This window comes from Mastigoproctus giganteus, chromosome 2 (assembly GCF_048544385.1).
Source record: "Mastigoproctus giganteus isolate SK-2022 chromosome 2, ASM4854438v1, whole genome shotgun sequence".
Lineage (NCBI taxonomy): Eukaryota > Metazoa > Arthropoda > Arachnida > Uropygi > Thelyphonidae > Mastigoproctus > Mastigoproctus giganteus.
In genome coordinates this window covers 170764917-170792023 of record NC_143576.1, presented here as the reverse complement: position 1 = coordinate 170792023, position 27107 = coordinate 170764917, and the positions used below count along the sequence as shown (strand labels likewise).

The following is a 27107-nucleotide window of genomic DNA, read 5'->3' as shown; positions in this document are numbered from 1 at the left end:
ATGGAAATGCTTATCAAGCACCTGGATACACCAATCACCTCCATACCTGCATTGCTGACCGCATTACACACAGCTTGGTTGGCAATAGCTCCCGAACGTTTCCGACATATTGTTGATTCAAAGCCATGTCGGATAGCTGCTGCTGTACTGAGGGCAAAAGGAGGATCACTCAGTGTACCCTCAGGGACTCACATCTGGTGAGTATGGGCTTGGCACACCCGGGTCCTGAGCTCGATAATATCATTCTTCTCTTTCTTGGTGATTACTCTCTCTCTCTCTCTCTCTCTCTCTCTCTCTCTCTCTCTCTCTCTCTCTCAGGGTAATAGAGAAATTTTTTTTGCCTGGTGCAGCATAAGCTTCAGGCTTCCTTGCAACCTATGGCTAATAATAATAATAATAATAATAATAATAATAATAATAATAATACAATTTATCAATACAATACAATTTTATTTATCAAGAGAATTCGTTTACAATAAATGAACTTGTTAAGAAAAGTAAATTTCTTGACAACAAGTTGTAATTCTTCCTTTACAGGTTTTGTACAAATTTGTTATCTTACAGAAAAGACTATGGAGTCACTACACATAGTATATTCCACACTGTAAACAGAGGTAGTTTATCTGCATATCAATTCTAATCTACTGTGTCATTGAGTATCAAGAATTTTCTTATTAAGCATTTTAATTTGGAGATGGGATAACTTCTCCTTAGCCTGAAATCAATTCTAGCCAACAAGTTGTTTATTATATTCATTGTGTGCCTATCTCCAAATCTATTTAGTATCCTAGCGTGAGGTAAAGTAATTGCTTTTGGGTTCCTTAAATTATGTGAGACATTTCTTTGCAGATTCGACTCTTCAAAAATAGTGTTAATAATAATAATAATAATAATAATAATAATAATAATAATAATAATAATAATAATAAAGTCCGACCTTGTATGCCCATGTGTATTATGTTCATGACTTCCTTGTGTTCTATGATCGATTTTCCATTTTTGCTGGACGAAAAACTCAAATCTGCGGATGGGGAAGCGTCAACCTCTACCCCGTTCTTCTTCAGTGTCTAACCAGGGCGTCAACGTTCAAGGGGCGCCTGAAAACCTCAAACTTGCATACACATATGAAGAAAAATTTAAAAAGGGTGGCTCCAAATTGCGATTGACACCCGGGAACGGCACTTAACCTAGAAACGCCCCTGATGGGAGATGAGTATTACTGAAATTATTGGAATTACTGAACTATAATATGGAAATTGTTGACCAAGAAGAAATATCCAATTGTTCGGAAGACATACTTGTGTGGGTATAGTGTAAATTAAATTTATAACAGGCGTGGCGCTCTTGAACAAAATATCACAATTATCTCGCACCCGATATACGATTTCGTCTGCTTTTCATTTTTGCCTCATTTTCGGATTTGCATTTGTGAAGTTCTTGTTAATTATCAGTTTATGAATTTCCCCTGTCGGAGGGAAAGTGAAACTGAAAAGTTTACTGCACAGAGTGATTGATGTTACTACTCTGTGGTTTTCTGTATTCGTTGTACTGTATATGTTTCTCATGTAATTCTTGAAGTTACTGCTTCAGAAAGGCATGTAGTATGGCGGTAGCTATATACTTTTTAAGAGGCTTTCGTATACGAATATTGCTTATCAGCTGTAGTGCGTTGTTAATGTTTTATTTTGCCAGTAATACCTCTACTTCGGTATGTCGGATTATTGTCCTTTTTGTTGTTTTTGGATTGTTTGAAAGTGTTTTAATAGGTGTCTTACAGTTGATTAATATGAAATGACAGAATGTTTCTTGAAACTAGTGCAATATGTAATTACTTTAATTTGCTTTTCTGTGGGGAGGATTTCCATCCAAGTACTGCGTGACAAGCAGCCGACCATATGACACAGCCCTAATGCAAACAGCCTTTTTTATCATTAGCATTAGTAGAGGCACATAAACGCAAGAAAGTAAGCTTATACAGCATCAGCCAAAAAAAAAAAAAAAAAACCCTTCCCATTTCACTGATCCATTCATTTCAGATGTTTGTGTAGTTCTGCCTTGAATTTATATAAGCTATCAACTTCCACAACAACAACAGGTAGAAGTTTGTTCCAGCAATCAGCTACCCACTGGCTAATGGCAAACTTCTTCATATCTATTCTACAACTGTCTTATTATTATTATTATTATTATTAGCCATATGGTGGAAGGAAGCCTGAGGCTTTTGCTGCACCAGCCAAAAAAAAAAATTTGAGTTACCCCTGAGAGAGAGAGAGAACAAGTCAGAAAAAGAAGGGAATCACCAAGAAAGAGAAGAATGATGATATCCAGCTCAGGACCCTGCGTGTGCCAAACCCACACTCACCAGATATGAGCCTCTGGGGATGAAGTTTGAATCGATATCCTCTCAGGTTTGTAATCTGAGCAAGAGGAAGAATCCCATCAGCATTGAGCCTGCTCAATCCATTCAAGAACTTATACATTTCAATCAAATCAACTCGCAGGTGCCTAGTCTCTTTAATTAAGTTTTAGGCTTGAAGAAAAAATGTACGGCTTTGTTCAAGAAGCATCTTCTCTTTACTTATGATGGCATTTGAGATCGGATTGTCACTAGATTAACACACATTCTTCTATACCGTATATTGAAAGAATTGTTTTTAATGTTTTGAAAAGTTTTATTTTAAGTTTATAGTTATTTTATATTGTTGTTGTTCCTGTAATGATCTTAAATACTTTAGATAGTTTTATTTATTATTATTTATTTTTTTAAATGGATTTGAATACTAATTGCAAGACCGTTGCAGTTATTCTGCACTGATCAACCCTGTTAATTCTGAAGTTCCATTACATGTTACTGGGTTCCGTTACATGTTTCAGGAAAAATTTTCTAATGATTACTGTATAAATGCTGTAGCCCTTTAGTCAAGTGACAGTTGTTACTGATGGATATTAAGGGAGCTGGTTACGGTTTCAACCTATAGAGGTTTGCCAATGATATACTGACACTTTGCTAGTAGGGATAAGAAGGTGATTATCCCTTTGTACAAGGCTAGAAGTAGGCTGCATCTGAAGTATTATATACAAGTCTGGAAGCCTTACTTTAGGAAAGATGTAGATCTGCTGGAATGGGTGCACTCAATCCATTCAAGGCCTTAAAATACCTGCGATAGAGGTGTCTTAAGGCCTTGAATGGATTGAGTAAGCCGAATGTGAATGGCATCCTTCCTCTTGCTGAGACTACACACATGAGGGTCATAAATTTAAGTTGAGGAAGAATGGTTGCAGGATAGATGTGTGGAAGTTTGCCTTCAGCCAGCAAGTGGTTGATTGTAGAAATAGGCTTCCATCTGTTGTTGCAGAAGTGGATGGTTTCAATAAATTCAAGAATGAACTAGATGAGTTCTTGGAGGGTGAGGATGGGCGGTGTGTGTGTGTGTTTTTATGTGAAAACATCTTTGGTGGCACCTACTACATTTTCGGACCGAGCAAAACCAATTGGTAACGAAGTTTTCTTATAGAAATGACACAAATGACGTCAATTCCTAAATGGTGCTAACAATGCTAACTCAGTCACTAACGTTTATTCAGTAGAGATAAGTAGTGGGTGTGAGAATAAAACATTACTAAGAGATGTAAATGGCATCACTTCCTAAATATAATGTGCCAATAAAAATCCGACCCCAACCCAACCCAACCCAACCCAACTTCCTAAATAATGCTAATTCAGACACTAACTAAAGCGGGTAGTAATATTATGCAAGAATAAAAGCTTCAAAGCCACTGAAGAGGCCTCCCATGTCGACAAATGAATGAGTTCAAAAACATAAGAAGACGAAAAAAAAATGCAATGCTTAATAAAATCTGCTTCTCAATATTTTGATCATCATTAACCTACATCAACTTCTCATCAAAAAAATGGACCGTCAACATCACGAAATTACATTCAAGAACTTACTGAAGAATTCAATCCAGAAAATTTGGGTTCAAATGAATTATCTAAAGATTTTCAATTGATTTTTGAACCAGCTAGACAGAGTATACTGCAACAACTGTCTTCGATTGCATTATCCAAAAAGAAACAAAATCATATTTCAGCTCAATTGCTTGTTGTACACTCTCCAAAAGTTTCAACAGTAGTCGAGCATGAAATCATTTACAAGAACATCGAACATCACTGTAACTTCTATAAAGAATTTGAACCACAATTTCTAAAAAAATACATTTGGAGCTGTTTGTGATTGATTATGATATGAAAATGATGTGAAATTATGCAGTCCAGAAATTTATCCCTAATACCCCCAACCCTTTAATCTCGTCCAAGTCAAGGATGTTTTCACATATAAAAAAAAAAAAAAAAAATCTTTCATGCATACAGAGTACACATGCTGGGTTTTTTTTTTTTTTGCTGTTGCTATATAAGCTTGTTTTCTTGCATAATTTGCCACTACTACAATTACGAATATAGGAGTTGAAGGGCAGTCATCCACTCTTAGGTACCATGATAAACTAAGAATGAAAGGTGGAATACTGCTCTGCATGAATTATAAATAATTTAGTAAAGGACTTTTTCCACTTGTTTAAAAGTATAAATTTTTAAGTTTTAAATTATTTAAAGGTACTTTTTTAAACATTTAAAATGTTTTAAATATTAATCAAAAAATATTAGTTGGCAAGTAAAGCAGTGGCAACTGTTGTTCAATAAATTATTTCTAATTCAAGTGGAGCAGTGTTCTACTGGTTAGGGTTGCCATATTTTAAAATTCAAAAGGAGATCAACTTTTGGATATATAGCTAGAATAATATAATTAGTATTAGTAATGGCAAATGATGCAAGAAAGCAAGCTTATACACTTTCAACCAAAAAAAAAAAAAAAAAAAACCTTCCATTTTCACCTATCCATATGGAAGTTCGTTCCAGCAATCAATCACCAGCTGACTAAAGGTAAATTTCCGCACATCTGTTCTGCAACCATCCTTCCTCAGTTTGAATTTATGCCGTCTCATATGAATAGTCTGAACAAGAGGAAGAATATCTCTCAGCATTGAGTTTGCTCAATCCATTCAAAGCCTTAAACACTTCAATTGGATTGCCTCAAAGGCACCTAGTCTCCAGATGCTGCAATTTGCAGAACTGAAACCTTTCATGGTAAGAGCACCCTTTGGTTACTCTCACCAATCTTGTTGCCCTTTTCTACACCCACTACAGCAGTTCTGCATCCTTTCTAATATGAGGCCTCCAGACTTGTATGCAGTTCTCAAGATGGGGCCTGACCATTACCTTATTCCTGCTAGCAAAATTCATGCATGTCATTGACAAAGCCTCATGTGCTGTCCTGGATTTATAGGACATTATTTCTGCACCACTCAGAGAACTTCATATCTGACTGAACAGTTTCCCCCCCCCCAGGTTTTTTTATTTTCCACTATCCTGAGTTTGGTACCAGCCCTTCTTTTTCTAGATCTTGTACTAGCTCACCCTTATGACTGTTATTAACCACCCTGCTAAACTTTGTATCATCTTCATTAGACATTAAGCCTGATATACCTTTATCAGTATCATTAATAATTACAGAAAACAACATTGAGCCCAGCACCAAATGTGAAGGAGCTCTACCAATAACATTAGTCGATGAAGAGCAGTGTCCATTAATAACAACTCTGTCTTCTCCCACTCAACCATTCCTTTATCCATTGTGGTGATGTTGCTCTTATTGCCATGCTGCTCCAGTTTGTATAGCACTCTATTATATGCAACAGTATCAGAAGCTTTCCCGAAACACAATTATATGATATCAGAATTATTTTTTGCATCTAGTTCCTTGGTCACCGCATCATAATAACCCATCAGATTGGTTATACAAGACCGTTCTATTAACAAACGTAATTCTTAACAAAATTCTTAACAAAATCGTGCTGTGACTGCAATATAATTACATTCATGTCCAGATGGGCCTGCATTACCTCTTTAATCAGTGACTCCATTATTTCCAGGCCGCCTCCGTAGCCAGGTGGGAAGGAGCAGCAGTGCGTAGCACACGCTTCTTGATTAGACCGGGGTTCGAGCCCGTCACCACCAAATACGGAGGATGCGGAAAGGTCAGGAAATGACCACCGCATATCCCGAAGCAATATGGCCTTAGTTGCTAATGCTCCTAAAAACCAAATAACAAATAACCATTATTTCCATTGGAGCAATGTTAAGCTAACAGGTCTGTAATTATTCATGTTATTCTTTGATTCCCCTTTGTGAATTGGGGATCCATTCTGAAATCTGCAGTCCACAGGGACTTCCTCTGAATCTAGAGATGCTCTCATAATTATCGCTAAAGGTTTGCTTAGCCCCTCCCCCCCTTTTTTTGTTGTTTTGGTTTTTTTTTAGGAGCATTAGCAACTAAGGCCATATTGCTCTGGGATATGCAGTGATCATTCCCTGACCTTTCCACATCTTCCGTATTTGGTGGTGACGGGCTCGAACCCCGGTCTAATCAAGAAGCGTGTGCTACGCACTGCTGCTCCTTCCCATCTGGCTATGGAGGCGCCTCTTAGCCCCTTTGCTGCCTCTCTTAATATAATTGGATAGATCCCATCAGTGGTGAGCTGTGAATATTTTTACAGTGGACTTGCAGTTTTGCCGACTTTTTGATGTGAAACATTCTTGGGGATTCCTGCCGCGGATGACATCATGGAAGTTTGTTAGTTTGTTATTTGGTTTTTAGGAGCATTAGCAACTAAGGCCATATTGCTCCAGGAATATGCGGTGGTCATTCCCTTGACCTTTCCGCATCCTCCGTATTTGGTGGTGACCGGCTCGAACCCCGGTCTAATCAAGAAACGTGTGCTACACACTGCTGCTCCTTCCCACCTGGCTACGGAGGCACCAGTCACGGAAGTGATGTCATCCATGGCAACCTTCCGCCAGAGGCGCTTCCCACATTCACACTACTAGTCTGCGCCGAGCAGTCACTAGTAGTGTGATTAGAGCATGTGACGCATTTTTCGTGACCGCTATGATATCTCGAGTCAGCCTGGTCATCGTGCCCCCCTTTACGATAATACCTGGTACGATAGTATCTAAGACAATCGAACGTTACGAAAATGCGAGACGTCACAATCATACTTCCTGAAGCAAGTATGATTGCAACAATACAAATATTTGTCAACAGTTTATTTTTTCATCTCGCATTTTCATAACATTCGATTGTCAGGTACCCTGAACAGCTGCGTATGTCATTTCAACTACAAGATCGGTATTTCAATTGAAGCTGTTTTCTAGACATTTAGATACGTTGCAATCTCGAGTATACATCTCTTACTTTAGTTATCATAAATCCATTGTACCTTGTCTTCCAGAAATTATGAAAATTTGGGTATGTTCAATAAAATATTTACAGAACAAAAGCTCTTATTTCTTAATCACGTATACAAATCAAAATACCTAAAAGAAACGTGAAGGATTCACATAAAGCCATATACCGCGTTTGTTCAGCACACGTGCCAATTTTTTATTAGTCTCTCCTTTTTAACAACTAAGGAAATATAATGGATACATTTTTTTCATGTTAAAAATTTTAATATTGCGAATAAAAAATAACCCGAAATTTTTCCCATATCACAAAACATTACAATATAAAAATAACTATTATATAAAAAGCAAACTCTTCTAGTAAAGGTACACAAAAGTCACAGATTACATGAAAAAAAATTATTATACAAATATTCAAGAAAAATTTATTCTAAAAATTGCCATATAAAATATATTTCTTTATTAATATTTGTTGTCGACCTTCTGCTTTGCTCAATAGCTGAGTGATGATTTGATGTAATGATCGGGATTAAATTGAAGCAATGGTTTTCCATTTAGATATATGGTGTTCATAATCTGCAATGTGTTCAATTGTCACAATATTATTCATTATGCTAAAAGCTCGCTCAGCTTCAGCACTGCTAATTGCAATGGTTTTAAAAGATATTTCTGGCTTTCTTAATTGAAGAGGGAATTTCACTTGATTTTAAAGATAAACTGTCTTCGACAAAATCTCTAAAATCATTAATTTTTATTTCATATTTTATCAGAAAACTAAATTTCTTATTCGTTTTTCACCGTCTTGCCATGGAGATGAAAGTTCTTTCATAGTCCACGATTCCAGGTAGCATATGTTTAAAATTTCTTTCAATTCCTCATTGTCAATAGTTCTTTTTTTTTTTTTTTTTTTTTTTGTTAGTTGTTGGCGCATCGGCTTCTGTGGCCATAATGCACCTCCCAAGGTTTTTGCGCTACTCTGATTCAAGCCTGAAGCAGGATTTGGACCCACGACCTTTGGGTTGCCAGGCAGGCAACCCAAAGGTCCTTAATAACGTGTCACGAGGTAATTTTTTAAAGATGTTCTTACTTTTGATTCCTTCAAATTCTTTCAACTTCAACATGTTCTCAATTTTAGCTTCATAATTTCCTTCAGAATTTTTCAAATTAGTGATAGCACTGATAGTTAGAATAATTAATTTATCTGCTTTTACTATAGTGATGCTGCGACTTTGTAAATCTTCTGAAAGGTAAGAGAGCTCCTGCAGGATGTCGATCATTAGTGCTAAATCGTTAAGAAATTCCAGATTGCAAAGTCGGTTTAATAATCCAGAATATTTAACTTTCTGATTCAAAATGTTTGCACAAAGCGAGATAATCCCGCCAACCCTCAATTGTCATCCGCAAGCTACAGGCTGCCCATCATGGCCCGAACGAATCCCGGTAAAAATGTTCCATTTCTTGTTATTATCATAATAAGATTATTTAAGTCGGTAAAACTCCAGATTAGTGATTGACAGGGGCCACTCACTGCTTTCCCCCCATGACTGTCCTCCTATGTTGATAAGCCTAGTGTGTTTCCCCCCCACTTGACGATGTTTTTAAATCACGAACTAGTTCAGCCGACCGGGCTAGCCGGGTGGGTAAAGTGCCTACCTGGCAACCCAAAGGTCGCGGGTTCGATTCCCGCCTCGGGCTTGGATCAAAGTACTGCAAAAACCTTGTGAGGTGCATTATGGCCACAGAAGCCGATGCGCCAACAACTACCAAAAAAAAAAAAAAAAAAAAAACGAACTCGTTTACCGATTTTAAAACAGCTGGATGGGGGGAAAACACCTTACCTCAATCAAGAACCCCCTCCCCTCGGCGACACAAATAAATCAGAAAGAAAACGCCTTCACCAAATCACAAAATTTAACCGTACAATCAATCCGTTATACGACAACGCACACTGCATGGAGATAAGTGTTACCCAAATAATGGAGTTTAGCCTTTAAGTCAGTGGTTTTCAACCGGGGTGCTGTGGCACCTTAGGGTCCCGCAACAACATTCCAGGGGTGCCACATAATTTGGGTTTAAGTTACTTAAACTTATTATTATTTTTTAATTTATATGTTTATTTCATTATAAAAAGGTGACACTATCTTTTTAATTTTGTGGTGAACTATAATTGATGTTTACTTAGTACCTCTATATAAAGAATAAAATTATAAACTGTATATATATAATTTGTATTATGAAATGTAATTTTTATAATTATATTATTGTAATAAATATCATATAACATATATATTTTTTAATATTATATATATATACAGAGAGAGAATCGGATCTAACAGGCATAAAAATTGAGTAGGGGTGCCTCAAAATAAAATAAATTACTTAAGGGTGCCGTTATTAAAAAAAGGTTGAAAACCACTTTAAGTTGCTTTAAGTATTATTATTAAGATTATTTAAGTATATTAAGATTATTATAATACTTTAACGTTCGATTATAATTTGTATGATTTTTTGCAAATTTTAATTTGTGATTTTGATATAATTAAACTGTGATTACTGTCAGTATGTGGTGTTTGTGAAATAATTGTATACTTATCTGTCATTATTTTAGCATTAAAAAATAAATATTTCCTTTTGTTTTTTCAAATATCTGTCCACAAGCTATAAACTGCCCATCGTGGCCTGAACACACCACCCATCTTTATACTGTAGTTTCCACATCAAGTACTTTAGCAATAATCCTTAATTCGCACTGGTTTTTTGGAGATTGGTGATATAATGCATACAGTTTTGTTTTGTTTTATTTTAATTATTGCCTGTATGCCATTATATTTTGGAACATTTTCTTCACAGAAATGAAAGCCTCGATGCAGTTTCCAAATGTGCAAAATATCAGAATCACTCAGATATTCAGCTACTGTGACCATGTAAACATAGACAGGAGAAATTTATGGATCACTCACTTCTCAGAAAAACATATGACTTCTTGTCCGAGTAAAGGGGAAACCATAACACAGGTTGACCAGAGGCTATTATCCATGTCGGGAATATTCTTAATCCTCTGACTAGATGTGGAAAGCATATTAACTAGTGCGACATTCTCAGAATGTGGCTCCATAGGTTTTACAGACACCAGTAACGTGGAACGGTAATCCCTTTCACCCTTAATTCACGCTTTCTAATTGCCTAAAGGCCAAATTTCTAATTTCCATCGTTCTACGGAAATTATTTGAAATGTTTCTTTAGAAACCAAGGGAATTCAAAAAAATTCGCTATGAAGAAGTTCGTTAAACAGAAGTCCGACTGTAATTAACTCAAAAATGAAGCAATTTTAAAATACATAACTGGTCAATTGTGCCATTAAAATGCTGGGGATGGGACCCTGCTTGCCCCACCGTAATTCCAGCTCTGGATACTCAATAATTAAATTCAGGATTTCATTCGTAAAATAAATAATTGTTTCAACAATGGGCTCGCAAATTTTCAAAAAAAAAATAACAATGGGCTCTCGCGAGCCCACTATAGCCAGTGGTGAGCTGTGAATATTTTAACAATGGGCTCGCAGTTTTTCCCGACTTTCTACCGCGTAAATTTGATCGGTCATGGAAGTGGAAGTGACGTCATCCGCGGCTTCCACTAGAGGCGCTTCCCACGCTCGCACTACTAGTACTGTGATTATAGTGCATGACGCATTTTTCGTGACCGGTATGATATCTCGAGTCGGGCGAATTTAGGGGAAGGACAGATGTGGCTTATTACCCCCTTAACTATGCATATAAGTGAATGTGTAAAATTTTCCTAGGTCAATCTAAAAAAAAAAAAAAAAACCTGGTCGTCATGCCTCCCTTACGATGATAACTGGATATAACTGTGTCTGGAGTTCTAACTTTTTAGAATTTTTGAATAGTATGATGTCACAATCATGCTTCCTGAAGTTACTACTGCAGTAAGTATGATTTCAACAATACAAATATTTGTCAACAATTTCTTTTTTCGTTACATTCCATTGTTAGGTGCCCCTAACAGCTGTGTATGTCGCTTCAACTAAAAGATCGGTATGTCAATCGGTGCTATTTTACAGAGATATTTAGATACGTTGCAGTAGCAAGTATACATCTCTTACTTCAATTATCATAAATCCATTGTATCTTGTCTTCCAGAAATTATGGAAATGTGCGAATGATCAATAAAATATTTACAATAAAAAAGCTTTTTTATTTCGTAATTGATATATGCAAATTAAAATGCCTAAAAGAAACACGAAGGACATTTCACATAAACCATCTACTGCGCGCACTCAGCATACGTGCAACTTTTTTATTCGACTTTTTTTTTACGACTAGGGAAATATAATGGATATATTTTTTTCGTGATAAAATTTTAATATTGTGAATAAAAAAATAACACGAAATAAATATTTCCTATATCACAAATAACATAAAAACTATCACAAAGCATTCCACAATATAAAAACAAATATTACCTCAACCTCGACGTGCCTTTCTGCCGCTTCTGATTTATTTTCTGCTTTATTAGTTTAAATTGACATATTAACTTATTTTCTAGAGTAGCTTTATATTCCTATTTACGGTACTTAAGTTTAAAGTAACTTAGATAGAGATTTTGTAGGTATTACTTAGTATCGGAAAGGGTATCAAATCCACGTGTTTACGTTCGTAAATAGCTGCCATTGTTATGCGAAAATTAATCAGTAAAATCTATTAATCTTGTCGAACTTCATTGGCAATTAAATTGTACTTTTAACTATACATATAACCACTTAGGTTATGTAACATAAATAATTAGTAAAAATAAATAATTAATACATAACTTGATACGGAAGTTATATAAAGGGATTTCGTAGATAACACTCGTAGATTTTGTAGATAACACTCGTTACTGAAACATAAATATAGCATTATAACTGTGTTGGGATACAAGTTTAGGATTTAATTTTGTACTGAAATTGAAATTTTATTGAAAGTAAATCGAAATCATGACTCAAACCAGAGCAGCAAAGCAAAAGGCTCAAGCTAATGGGAATGCTGTGACTCAGGGGAGAACTGAGGGGGGGGCAGTTGTCCTCTGAATCACAGCCTTTTAAGATGGACTATTTGCTTGATGTTTGCGGAGCAGTCAGGTATGGGATATGATACTGCCATGGGGGATGTCTTTGTATGTGCGCGATGCAAGGAGTGTAAGGAAATCAGGCGACAACTCAACGTTGTTATGGGCCTATATGAGAGCTTGAAGGACAGGGTGGATGCCCTCGAAGGATTACAAGTGAGGGGCCCATCAAGCTCTCAGCTGCCCACACCAATGAAAGAGCTTGCACTTGGTCATCGCGCAACACAGCGGCAACCCCCAAGGCAGAATGCGCTGGTCCCAAAGGAACTAGTAGTTGTTGGTGACTCTATTGTCAGGGAAACATGCTTTGTAAAAAGGATAGGTGGAACAGGACCAGGGTATGTCTGCCAGGGGTAAAGGTTGATGACGTTGTAGAGCTGATATCATCTTTTAAGGGCACAAAAGGTGATATAGTTATACACGTTGGCACTAATGATATTAAGAGTAGGAGACCGGCGGAATTACTTAACAAGTACAGGTCACTGATGAGAAAAAGCCGTGAATTAGGGTTGAATTTGAAAGTGTCTGCAATTCTGCCCAGACACGATAGGAGGGAGTATATGATGAGAGCCCTGTCGATCAATTCGGCCCTGGAAAGATTGTGCAGGGCTCAAGAGGTAGAATTTTTCTCAGCCTGTTCTGTACTTGTTAACAGGAGAGACTGCTTCTACAGGGATGGGATACACTTAAATAGAAAGGGTGCAAGAATGTTTGCTGATGCTATCGAGGCAGTGTTAGGTGTGTCGGAAAACTGCTAGATTGGGGGGATACAAGGACTAATAGATTAACCGTAGCCATTGGCAGAGGAGAAACTGATTCTTGCACTGCTTCTATTGGAATGAGCAGCAGCCTGGAAAATAAGATGCAGGATATTTCAGAGACTGCTGGGAATCATGGGGGTACAAGCAAACACATGGGTTGTGTTAGGGTGGCTAAGAGGAAGAGCAGGTGCATGTATACTTGCGTGTACACCAATGCTAGGAGTTTAGTAAATAAATTTGATGAATTTGAGGTATTGCTCAAAACATCAAAGGCAGATATTGTTGGGATTTCAGAGATGTGGCGTCACACAGATATAAGGAATGCAGAACTGGAATTTAGGGAGTACAATGTCTACAGAAAGGATAGACAGGATAGGAAGGGAGGAGGGGTTATGCTATTAGTTAAGAAACACATAAAATCCAAGGAAGTGAAGCCAGACGACAACGCTGGACAGTGCAGTGTCGAGTCAGTTTGGTGTGACATAAGCATTGGGAGATCAAAATTGAGAGTAGGAGTGTGCTATAGGCCTAATGACTCTGATGAGTATAATAAGAAACTGTACAGGGAAATAGAGTGGGCCAGTAAATCAGAGAGTCTTATAATGGGGAATTATAATTTCCCAGATATTGACTGGAATTTGGGGGCTGGTCAATCACACACTAGCAAGGCTTTTGTGGATTTATTGGATAATTGTTTTCTACATCAGCATGTTTGTGAGGCAACTAGAGGGAGTAATACTCTTGATTTGATTATCAGTAGTGATTCTTCATGCATTAAGAATCTGCAGATAAATGAACCACTAGGTGGCTGTGATCACAGTGTTCTGAAGTGGGAGTTACTCAAAGAGGTAACTACCATTAGGGGTAAAGGGAAGGGGTATTGCTTTCTTAAAGGCGACTACGATGGACTGAGACAGTATTTAAATTCTATACAGTGGGATCAACTGATGATGTTACCAACAGGAAATTCAAAATGAGAAGCATTCAAAGAACTTATCTTGGAAGCTACTAGGCTTTACACACCAACTAAGATATATTGTTCAAGGTTTAGGCCTAAATGGATGTCAGATGAACTAATGAGGCATATGGCAGAGAAGAAAAATGCATGGGATACATACAAATTAACACGTGACACAGAAGCCTATGATAGATACAGGTTGATCTGTAACCAAGTTACAAAGGAGGTTAGGCAGGCGAAGGCAGATTATGAGAGATCCTTGGCAAGGGATGCGAAGAAAAACAGCAAAGAGTTCTATACTTATGTAAACTCTAGAAGGAAGGGGATGAATCAGATTGGTCCACTTGATATCGATGGGTCAACTGTTGATGATCCTGCTCAGGTAGCTCACAAACTAAATGAATATTTTGCATCGACATTCACACATGAGGAGTTATTCAGCGAGGGGAATGCCAGAGGTGTATTCAACTCTGGCAGTAAGCTAGAGAATCTTGAGATGTGCAAATGTGATCCCAATTCATAAAGGAGGATCAAAGGCTGACACAAGTAATTATAGACCTGTGAGTTTAACTTCTGTTCCCGGAAAATTAATGGAGGCACTGGTTAAAGAAGCACTGCAGGATCATCTAGACAAGACTTCAGTTATAGCTCGGACACAGCATGGTTTTGTTAAGGGGAAGTCTTGCCTGACCAATTTGATTGGATACTATGATGCAGTCACAAAAGAACTGGATGCAGGGAATAACTTTGATATTATATACTTGTATCTTAGAAAGGCTTTTGATACTGTTTCACATGGAAGACTGCTGCACAAATTGAAGCAATGTGGCATTGGAGGCAAATTGCTGCTATGGATAAAGGGGGTGGTTGAGGGGGAGAAGACAGAGAGTGGTAATCAATGGACACTACTCATCGTGGACTAATATTATTAGTCGAGTCTCTCAGGGTTCAGTTTTGGGTCCTTTATTGTTTTCTGTATTTATAAATGATATTGCTGATGGTATATCAAGCTTAATGTCCAAGTTTGCAGACGATATAAAGGTTGGCAGAGTTGTTAAGGACACTACTGACTCTATGCTGCTGCAACAGGATCTGGAAAGGTTGAGCAGATGGGCTGAGAGGTGGCAAATGAAGTTTAACATTGACAAATGTAAAGTACTACATATGGGAAACAGCAACCCCAGAGCAACGTATCAACTCTGTGGTACTACACTGACAGTGGTAGAGAATGAAAAGGGACCTGGGGGTGCTTGTGCAGGCAGATATGAAGTTCTCTGAGCAGTGCAGACGGTCTGCAAGAGTAGCTCATGGTGTATTGTCAATGATATATAGGAATTTTTCTAGCAGGGATAAGGAGGTGATTATTCCCTTGTATAAGGCAATGGTCAGGCCACACCTAGAGTACTGTATTCAGGTCTGGAGGTCTCATTTCAAGAAGGATGTAGAGCTGCTGGAACGAGTACAGAGAAGGGCAACAAGATTAGTGAATGGAACAAAGGGGTGCTCTTAAGAAGAAAGGCTTTAAGTTTTGCGAATTACAGTGTCTGGAGACTAGGCACCAGCGAGGTGATCTGATAGAGGTGTACAAAGCCTTGAATGGTTTGAGCATGCTCAATGCTGATGGGATTCTTCCTCTTGCTCAGAATAATCACGTGAGAGGGCATAAATTCAAATTGAGGAAAGACAGATGTAGGATAGATGTGCGGAAATTTGCCTTTAGCCAGCGAGTGGTTGGTAGGTGGAACAGACCTCCATCCCTTGTCGTGGAAGTTGAGAGCCTAAATAAGTTTAAGGCTCAGCTGGACAAGTATTTCGAACGAACAGAGGGGTGAAGTGGAAGTGGTTATTTTTTATTTATTTATTTTACTTTATTTTTTTTTTGGCTGATGCTGCATAAGCTTGCTTTCTTGCATCAAATGCCTCTACTAATGCTAATTACATAAAAAGCAAACTTTCTAGAAAAAGTACACAAAAAATCACAGATTACATGAAAAAAAATTATTTCACAAATATTCAAGAAAAATTTATTCTAAAAATTGCCATATACAATTTTCTTCTTTATTCGTATTTGTTGTTGTTCTGCTTTAAATTGATGGATGGTGGGCTTATCGAACAATAAAATTTCCTGAGAAGATGATTAATCAACAACCACTTCCAGGCTAATGACAGAATATCTTCATTAGTGATGGTTCGACTGTTGATGATCCTGCTCCGGTAGCTAACAAATTAATGAGTGTTTTGCATCTACATTCACACATGAGTTATTCAGGGAGGGGAATGCCAGAGGTGAATTAAACTCTGGCAGTGAGCTAAATGATTTTGTAATAACTGAGAGCAGAGTGGAGGAGAAATTGTTGAAGATAAACATAAGAAAGGCATCTTGGGTGGATGGGATCTATCCAGTTATATTAAAGGAGGCAGCAAAGGAAGTAAGCAAACCCTTAGCCATAATTATGAGAGCTTCTTTGGACTCAGGAGGAGATACTCATAGAGTGGAGGTTTGCAAATGTGACCCCAGTTCACAAAGGAGGAGCAAAGGGCGACACAAGTAATTACAGACATGTTAGTTTAATTTCTGTTCCAAGGAAATTAATAGAGGCACTGGTTAAAGAAGCACTGCAGGATCATCTAGACAAGACTTCAGTTATAGCTTGAACACAGCATGGGTTTGTTAAGGGGAAGTTAAGAGAAATTTGATGGGATACTATGATGTGGTCACAAAGGAACATCTTAGAAAGGCTTTTGATGCTGTTGCACATGGAAGACTGCTGTACAAATTGTAGCAATGTGACATTGAAGGCAAATTGCTACTATAGATAAAGGGACGGTTGAGTGGGAGAAGACAAAGAGTGGTAATAGTAGTAGTGGCATGTGATGCAAGAAAGCATGTGTATGAGCTTGTGTAGGATCAGCCAAAAAAAAAAAAAATCATCACACCATTCCCTCCAAATACCTGTCCAGTTCCTCCTTAAATTTATTCAATCTATCAACTTCCACAATGACAGATGGAAGTTTGTTCCAGCAATTAACCACCTGATGGCTAAAGGCAAATGTCCGCACATCTATTCTACATCTGTCTTTTCTTAATTTGAATTTATGCCCCCTTAGGTTCGTAATCTGAACAAGTGGCAGGATCCCATCAGAATTCAGCATGCTCAACCCATTCAGGGCTTCATTATAGCTCAATCAGATCACCGCGCAGGTGCCTAGTCTCCAGCCACTGCAATTTGCAGAACTTAAGCCTCTCTTGGTAAGAGGATCCCTTCATTCCCCTCACCAATCTTGTTGCCCTTCTCTGTACATGCTCAAGTAAATCTACATCCTTCCTAAAATGAGGCCTCCAGATCTGTACGCAGTACTCTAGGCGTGGCCTGACCATTGCCTTATACAGAGGGATAATCACCTCCTTTTCTCTGCTAGCAAAATTCCTATATATCATTGACAAAACCCCATGACCTGCCCTGGCAGCCTGTCTGCATTGCTCAGAAAACTTCATATCTGCCTGCACAATTACTCCCAGGTCTTTTTTATTTTCTACCACCTTAAGTGTAGTACCACACAGTTGGTACGTTTCTCTGGAGTTACTTCTACCCATATGCAGTACTTTGCATTTGTCAAGGTTAAACTTCAGTTGCCACTTCTTAGCCCATCTGCCCAAATTATCTAGATCCTGTTGCAGTAGCACACTGCCATTACTGTCATTAAGAACCCTACCAACCTTTGTATCATCTGCAAACTTCGACATTAAGCCTGATATACCTTCATCAATATCATTGAAAAATATACAAAACAACAGTGGATCCAACACCGAACCCTGTGGGACTCTACTAATAACATTAGTCCACGAAGAGTAGCACCCATTGATTACCACCCTCTGTCTTCTCCCACTTAGCCATCCTTTTATGCATTGTAGCAACTTACCCTTAATACCATTCTGCTCCAATTTGTACAGTAGTCTTTCATGCGCAACAGTGTCAAAAGCTTTCCTGAAATCCAAATAGATGATATCAAAATAATTTTTTGCATCCAGTTCCTTTGTAACCACATCATAATATCCTGTCAAATTTGTCAGACAAGACTTTCCCTTAACAAACCCATGCTGTGTCTGAATTATTGCTGCAATCTTGTCTAGATGATACTGCAATGCATCTTTAACCAGTGATTCCATTATTTTACCCGGAACAGAAGTTAAACTAACTGGTCTGTAATTACTTGTATCACCCTTCGATCCCCCTTTGTGAATTGGGGATACATTTGCACATCTCCAGTCCGTGGGAACCTCCTCTGAGTCCAAGGATGCTCTCATAATTATGGCCAACGGTTTGCTTAGTTGCTTTGCCACCTCCTTTAATATAACTGGATAGATCCCATCCACCCCAGGTGCTTTTCTTATGTTTAACTTCAACAATTTCTCCTCCACTTTGCTCTCAGTTATTACAAAATCATTAAGTAATCTGCTACAATTTGATAACCTTCTGCCATTTCCAAACCTTAATAACTCCTCGTGTGTGAATGTAGATGCAAAATACTCATTCAGTTTGTTTGCTATCTGGGCAGGATCATCAACAGTTGATCCATCGGTATCAAGTGGACCAATCAGATTCATCCCCTTCCTTTTAGCGTTTATAAGTAAAGAAATCCTTGCTGTTTTTCTTAGCATCTTTTGCTAAAGATTTCTCGTAATCTGCCTTCGCCTGCCTAACCTCCGTTTTATATGTGCCATAGGCTTCTGAGTTGCTTGATAATTTATATGCATCCCATTCATTTTTCTTCTCTATCAATGGACACTGCTCTTCGTGGACGAATGTTATTAGTGGAGTCCTCCAGGTTTCACTGTTGGATCAATTGTTGTTTTCTGTATTTATTAATGATGTTGAGGATGGTATATCAGTCTTAATGTCTAAGTTTGCAGATGATATGAAGGTCGGCAGGGTTGTTAATGACAGTACGGTGCTGCAAGAGGATCTAGAAAAGTTGATCAGATGGGCTGAGAGGTGGCAACCGAAGTTTAACACTGACAAATGTAAACTACTGCGTATGGGAAGGAGTAACGTATCAACTATGTGGTACTACACTGACAGTGGTAGAGAATGAAAAGGACCTGGGAGTAATTGTGCAGCAGATATGAAGTTTTCTGAGCAGTGCAGATGGTTTGCAAGAGTAGCTCATGGTGTCTTGTCAGTGATATACAGGAATTTTTCTAGCTGCGATAAGGAAGTGCTTATTCCCTCCAATTCACAAAGGAGGATCAAAGGGCGACATAAGGCAATGGTCAGGCCACAACTTGAATACTGTATACAGGTGTGGAGGCATCATTTTAAGAAGGATGTAGAGCTGCTGGAACTAGAACAGAGAAGGGCAACAAGATTAGTGAGTAAAACAAAGGGTTGCTCTTATGAAGAAAGGCTTAAGTTTTGCAAATTACAGTGTCTGGGAGACTGAGCACCTGCAAGGTGATCTGATTGAGGTGTATAAAGCCTTGAATGGTTAGAGTATGCTCAATGCTGATGGGATTATTTCTCTTGCTCAGAATAATCACCTGAGTGGACATAAATTCAAATTGAGGAAAAACAGTTGTAGGATAGATGTATGGAAGTTTGCCTTTAGCCAGTGAGTGGTTGATTGCTGGAACACACTTCCGTCTGTTGTTGTAGAAGTTGATAGCCTTAATAGATTCAAGGTAGAACTAGACAAACATTTGGAGCAAGTGGATGGGTGAAATGAGAAGAGTTTTTTTTTTGTCTGGAGCTATATAAGCTTGCTTTCTTGCATCATGTGCCTTTGCTAATGCCTGAAAGGAATAGAAGATCTGCAGGTTCCTGGGGGATTCGTAATGAAAAACTTGAGAGCTCAGAAAGAATGTTGTTAACTGTGGTGGTTATCAAAATTTTTCAAGCTAAAAGAGGTGCCTTTGTCACTAAAGTTTGAGAACTACTGCATTAAGAGTATTCTCAAATTTGTAATAGTGGAAAAATTTTATATTGAAGACTTGTGAAAAAACTTGATAAAAAAAAATTACTTTTGAATCATTTTTAAAGGTTAAATAATTTGGTGTCATTTAGTACCACAACACTACATTTATTTTCTTCTTTTTTTATTGTTTAGAAAGTAGTGTAACTTTTTAGTATGACTCATTTTCTTTGTTGAAAAGATTATTACTGTTATACTGCTTTGGTATATTCTTATTTGTTATTTTTAACACTGTTAAAGTTTAACACTTAATTTTTTTTTTTTTTTTAATTGTAGGAAGAAGAAACTCATACTAATTTTCATCCAGATGCAAAAGGTATATCACATTGTTTTATCTTCTTTACCTAATTTATCTAGAAATTGTACTAAGTATAATTCTCTGTGTACTGTATCAACATTGTCAAGTTTGGTTGATTACGTTTTCTAGTTATGTTTTTTATAATGAAAATTTGGCAGTTTCCTATGAAAATTTTTACTTGAATCAGATTTATTTCAAACAGTTCAGTTACCAGTACAGCATTTTTTTCCAAGATATTTTAAATTAAGAAACACAATATTATAGAAAGGCTTTCATTTTATTCCATTACCACATTTGCCAATGATGATTTTAGTTTGTATTTTACAATAATTATAGTAAATGTATTCTTGTGCTATTTACTTATAAAAGTGATCATATCTTTTTATATTAAGCATATTTCTCTTAGAATTTTGAAAACCATTTGAAGAAATAATCTTTGTGATGAAACAACTACCCCAGGGGCTCACATCTGGTGAGTATGGGTTTGGCACACCAAGGGTCCTGAGCTCATCATTCTTCTCTTTCATGGTGATTCCCTTCTACCTCTCTCTCTCTCTCTGCGTAATTCAGAATTTTTTTTTTTTTGGCTGGTGCAGCTTAAGCCTCAGGCTTCCTTGCACCATATGGCTAATAATAACTAATAAAAAATGTTTCAATATGATTCCAGTTATCTGAACTTTTGCTTACTGATAATGTGTCATCATCAGTAAGCAGAAACTTTCTTAGTACAGTACTGTAGGCATTACTGTACTAACCAATAAAAAAAATGGCAGTACTGTACCCCCCCCTCCAATAAAGAAAATGACTTGTTCAGAATCTTGATTAAAGCAAAAAATGTCAATGTTTTAGGTATTAAAATTTTGATGAATCTCTTTGGGTAGTATCATTGATGACCCTAAATCATTGGTTCCTAACTTTTTTTTGAATCACAACAAAAGAGGGAAGATTTTCATAAAATACACGCTTCATTTTTAAAAGTGTAATTTGAATAAAAACACATCATTCAACATGTTTTTCAAACTTTACTTACAGAAGGGACAAATTATTTTACAGTTATTCCATCCACTGATGCATACATACAGATACTGATTCCCTCCAGAAATAAAATGAAAACAGCTGATTGAAGCACTCGTGAATTTTTTGGTGAACTTCTTTATCCTTTTTTGATTGTTGAATCATGCCTAACGAGAAATGTACTTGGTATTTTCTTTTAAGGTGAGAGGAAACAGTGACCCTACAGAAGATTGATTAAGCACATCTGTGCTTACTCATATATTTGCTGTATAAGTTGATCCACCCTCATTTTATCGTCACCTTTCATATCGCATGTAGTGATGTATTACAGTGAAATCTCCATTAAGAACTACTGCCTACTATCTAATCCAATCCAATTGTTTTTTAATCTTTTGAAAATTTACATTTGTGACATTTTATTATATAGCACACTAAACTGTAAAGAAAGTAGGAAGTATATTATAGTACTTTCTTACGTACTATAATGGAACATGACGGATCATGAAATCAAAATTTGCATACATGGTGATGACTTGACATCACTCTTATTGATGCTATATGTGTATGTGGACGGCTCTGATTATGTAACTGATCATTCCTTGCCTCAATGTGAAAGCTCATTTGGTATTAGAAAGAGTTGACTTTTCAAGAAATTTCACTGATGAAAAGTATCTACTAATGTCCTTCATCAGACAGAAACATAAACTAGTTTTAAGAAGATGAACAAATTTTTGGGTTTTAAAAGGCATTAATATATATTTGTGTAAAAATATACAGGGTGTCTCAAAAATATTGGTACAAATGTTTAGGGGAGGTAGGTAACATGTAAAGGTATATGAATTGCATAGGAACCCATAACCGGAAATGTCACGGGAAAGTAGTAGCAGGGGCACAAGAAGCAGAAATGACACACAACAGTAATTAGTGGCAAACATTTATTTGAAATAATATTAACAACAGAGTATGAGATGGATGCATTTCATAATGTTACAACAGATGCTCGAAGGTTCCACCATGAGACGCGATGCATGCATGACACCGACCCAACACAGTCGAACACACCTGGAGTTTCTTTGACAGTAGCAGCAGCACAGATGAGTCTCGCCACGAGATCCATTTCCGTTTCCACAGGTGATTCATACACGATAGATTTGAGGGGATCCCTCCCCACAGAAAGAAATCAAGGCTCGATAAATCAGGTGAGCATGGGGGCCAGGCAACGGGTCCACCACGGCCAATCCATCGACGCCCAAAACGCCTGTTCAAATGGTCACGAACACACCCTCCATAATGGGCAAGCGCCCCGTCATGTTGAAACCAAATGTTACCTCTTACATTTGCTGGAACATCGTCAAGTAACCGTGGTAGAACTTGTTCAAGAAAGATCCGATATTTAGCAGAGTTCATGCGGGATGGTAACAGGTATGGGCCGACTAAGCAGTCACCGACCATACTTGCCCACACATTTATTGCGAAGCGATGTTGTGCCGCATGGGGGCGTACACACCGTGTGGGTTGTCGTGAGCCCACACATGAGCATTGTGCTGATTGAATAAGCCTTCCCGAGTGAAATAAGCCTCATCTGTGAACAAAACATAGGCTGGAAAATTCAAGTCTTGAACACTTTCTTTGAGAAACCACTGCACAAAAGCCACACGTGCAGGATGATCTTGGGGGTGCAGTAACTGAACCCTTTGGTGATGAACGGGGTGTAAGGAATCATCGTGCCAGACACGCTGTACACTGCAACGAGACACTTCTAAGGCAAAGGCAACGGCACGTGTGCTGGTAGTAGGATTATTCTGGACGGTATTCAACACACTTTCTTTCATGGCGGGAGTTCGCGTCGAACGTGGTCTGCCCGCACTACTCCTGTTACCTCTAAATGATCCATAATCACACAAATTTTGATGCACACGCACAAACAAACGGTGGTCCGGTACATGTCTGTCTGGGAAGCATTCTCCATAAATTCGTTGAGTGGCTCGTCCATTGCCCTCTGCTAATCCATACACTAGGTGCATGTCTGCCAGCTCACGGTTCGTATATCGATGCATGCTCTTCATGTGGCGACTACTGCTTGAATGAGTAAACCAGAAATTTTCCCTCTCGCGAACTGATGAACAGCGCCGTCTACCGACTTACGGTGACGTTTCCGGTTATGGGTTCCTATGCGATTCACATTCCTTTAGATGTTACCTACCTCCCCTAAACGTTTGTACCAATATTTTTGAGACACCCTGTGTACCAATATATTAGTATTAATTCTTATCTTTCTAACCCTAAGTACAAGCTTTTAATTTGTTTAGGATTTAATATTAAAAATAGCAACAGCTATTTTTTTTTTTAAGTAACTCACCTACAAGATGAATTATTTTCAAAGAAATTCTTTCCAGATTTCATCATTAAAGTAAATTAAGGTCAGTTTATAATCAGTTTTGCATTGAAACTTCTATAAGTTAATTTTAATACTGTTTGGTGGCTGGTGTATTCTACAGATTCTAAGAATCTGTAATTCTTTTTCACAGATTTCTATGGATCTGGAGTTTCTGAAGTAACTGTATAAATATTGCTACCAAATGGGTATTTCATTCATTCATTTCTGATTTATTTCATCTTTGAATATAAACATGATGGCAGAAAAGAGCAAGATTAAAATTTTAAATTTAGAAATGTGAGTGAAAGTTATAGAAGATACAGCAAAGGGTTTATCACAAAGATGGTTGTCAGAAAAGTATAAGTGTGGTACAACACAAATTAAAAAAATTTACAAGAAAAATAATATTAAAGAAAGTTGATTCAGAATACAAATAAAAATATTCAATGAGAAACATATCAACCATATCAAGAAATTAATGAGTTAACACTTCCCTGGGTTGATGGTGCTTGTGCTAGAATTCCAGTGAGCAGTCCAATACTATAAGAAAAGCATTAAAATAGACACATTTTCTGCTAGCAATGGATGGTTCATAAATTTTGTAACAGAAATAACATTGCTCTGAAGACTGTGGTGAAAGTGGATCTGTGAATGAAAATGATGTGGAACAGTGGATTTCACCTTTTTTCTATCTTTAAATGCACTAGTATGAACCCAAATACATATTTAATGTAGATTGAACTGGCCTCTTTTATCCTGCTTTAGCAAGTAAATTTTCAGGACAAAAAAGAAAAACCATTGGTAATTAATACTGCACTGAGACCAAGATGTTTTAAAATATGAATAGGGCATCCATGAATGTTAATTGGTACACTGATAAAAAAAAGTATGGATGACAAGTGCTATTTTTTCTGGATGATGTCATAATTTTCAAAAAAAAAATGTAAAAAGAAAATAGGGAAATCTTACTAGTATAAAATAATGATCCATGTCATCACAAAAATTTAAATATAAATAGTGTCAATTTATTTTTTCTTCCTACTAATGCATTGTGTTTGTCAACCACTGGACCAAGGTATCATTTAAATTGTTCTACTGCTGATATATTTTAAGTACATTAGTAACAAATTTGGACACAGCATAAAATGTTGAAAAATTACTATTCAATATTCAATAATTAATATTTAAAAAAGTTCACTAGCAGATGTTGTCGAATATATAAAATTGATCTGCAATAGTGTTAGTGAAAATATTATACAAAAATATTTTGATAAATGTGGAATTAACTGTGATACCAACATGGAGGTTGATGTTAGAATTTATAGAGTACAAAAGGAAATTGTTGAACTTGGACAGCAGATAAATGTAAAAATCAGTATGGAATTTGAAGAAGATTCAGTCAATGTGAAAATGACAGTGAAAAACTGGGAAGAACTTTGATTCTGTTAGAAACATTGACAAAAATGATGATTCGTGCGCAAATATGAATAAAAATGATGAATCGGATGTTGAAGAAAGTTTAAATACTTAATGTTTTAGAATTTAAAAATTTATCTCATGATTTAGGTAATAATAAAATTTTACAATTATTAAATGATTTTGAAACTATTTTAGAAAAGGAATGATTCAACAAAAAACAAAATCGTCCAGGAAACTGTTATCCGAATATTTCAAAAAAAAAAAAAAAAAAATATATATATATATATATATATGTATGTTTTATATTATCTGTTTAGTTTTAAGATTTTTATAATTAATGAAAAGCAATTTATAGTTTAAAATAAAATGTTTTTAAAATAAGACTTATTTCTATTGTCCTATTAAAATTTTCATTATATCATGATATTGTATATCTGACTTTTTATATATTTCTGCGAGGCGACTATCTCTTTAAAAGACCAAATAGGTGGAATTGCAGTGTTGTTCAAATATTTCTGAACAGTACATGACTCCCCCCCCCACCCAATTGAAGGGGAACAAGAATGAAACATGCCTGACTTTCACATGTAAACCATGTGAAAGTCAGACATATTTCATCCTTGTTTAATATTATATTAATATTTATAACAAATATATTTTCATTTTAACAGCAAGGTATGGAAGAGTACTGTTTCTCCCCTTTTTGCCCATATATCACGTTCCCAACTTGTACAAAAGTTGAGAATGTGAATTACTGTTCTCGACTTTTGTACAAGGGCAAAAGGAAGGAGAATAGTACTCATCCTGTATCTTGCTGTTAAAATATTTTGTGGGGGTGTAGTATTTCCTCACATATGCTGTTGTATAAAGGTCAGGAAGTGTGATTCATTTGCACAGCTAATTGTAAATGAAGTACCAAACATAATATCAAGTGAGTCTAAGGTACCCAAATTTTGTTGAATGCAATGTTAAAAGCTAGGTATCTTCTATGATGTTTGGATAACATATTTGACAGTCTCTTCAGCAGCCGATGTAACCATTCTAACCTGCTGAGTAGGCTAGATTGGTTACAGAGGGCTGATTGAAAAAATGAAGAAAAGCCCCGATGGAAACCAAATGTATACATTTTGGTAACACATGCAGTTCACTAGTGGGCTGCATGTACATAAAATTAACATTGCATATTGTAATAGTGAATAAGAGTATGCAAATAAGTGATTAAGTGATATGCAAGTGAACTACATGTATCTGCAAGCAGAATTACAACTGCATTGTAACTCTGCTTATATGCATTAACTGTACTGTTATAATTGTTTGAATGTAGAAGGCATTGATAAAATCTCTCTTTTTTTTTTTTATTAAGATGGGTTACACTGAGAACTTTGAAATTCTTGGTGTTGAAACTTTGGTTGTCTGAATATAGTATAGTGTGCTATGTCATCTTGGGGTATGTTGCCTCTTCTTGCATGTTAGACATGTTCATCTTTCCTTGTTGTTGTTGTTTGGTTTTTAGGAGCATTAGCAACTAAGGCCATATTGCTCCGGGGATACGCTGTGGTCATTCTCTGACCTTTCCGCATCCTCCGTATTTGGTGGTCATGGGCTCGAACCCCGGTCTAATCAAGAAGCGTGTGCTACGCACTACTGCTCCTGCCCACCTGGCTACGGAGGCTCCCCTTCTTTCCTTGTCTATAATTTACAAATATGTCTGCCCATGTCTATTCATAGGGTTATGCCCATGTGTAAACTTGAAAGTGTGCCCCTTTTTTGCCAAAAGTTATTAATACAAAAGTAAATTTTGTCACCTGCATGTTGATCATGCAGTCCCTGCTCATTTGAATGGCCCCGTGTCTGCCCAATGTAGAACTTAACGCAGTTGAGGAGGG

At 37.0% G+C, this 27107-nt stretch overlaps 1 protein-coding gene across 1 annotated transcript in view; it reads left to right on the top strand.

The window, feature by feature from the left end:
- Positions 1–1517: 1517 nt before the first annotated feature.
- Positions 1518–27107, top strand: part of FucTB (alpha-(1,3)-fucosyltransferase 10) — a 99384-nt gene continuing 73794 nt past the window's right edge. Inside the window, exons 1-2 of the mRNA XM_090390086.1 lie at positions 1518–1708; positions 20390–20429. Coding sequence (XP_090246212.1) covers positions 1604–1708; positions 20390–20429 — 145 coding nt within the window. The 5' untranslated portion in view covers positions 1518–1603. The remainder of the gene's footprint in view (positions 1709–20389; positions 20430–27107) is intronic.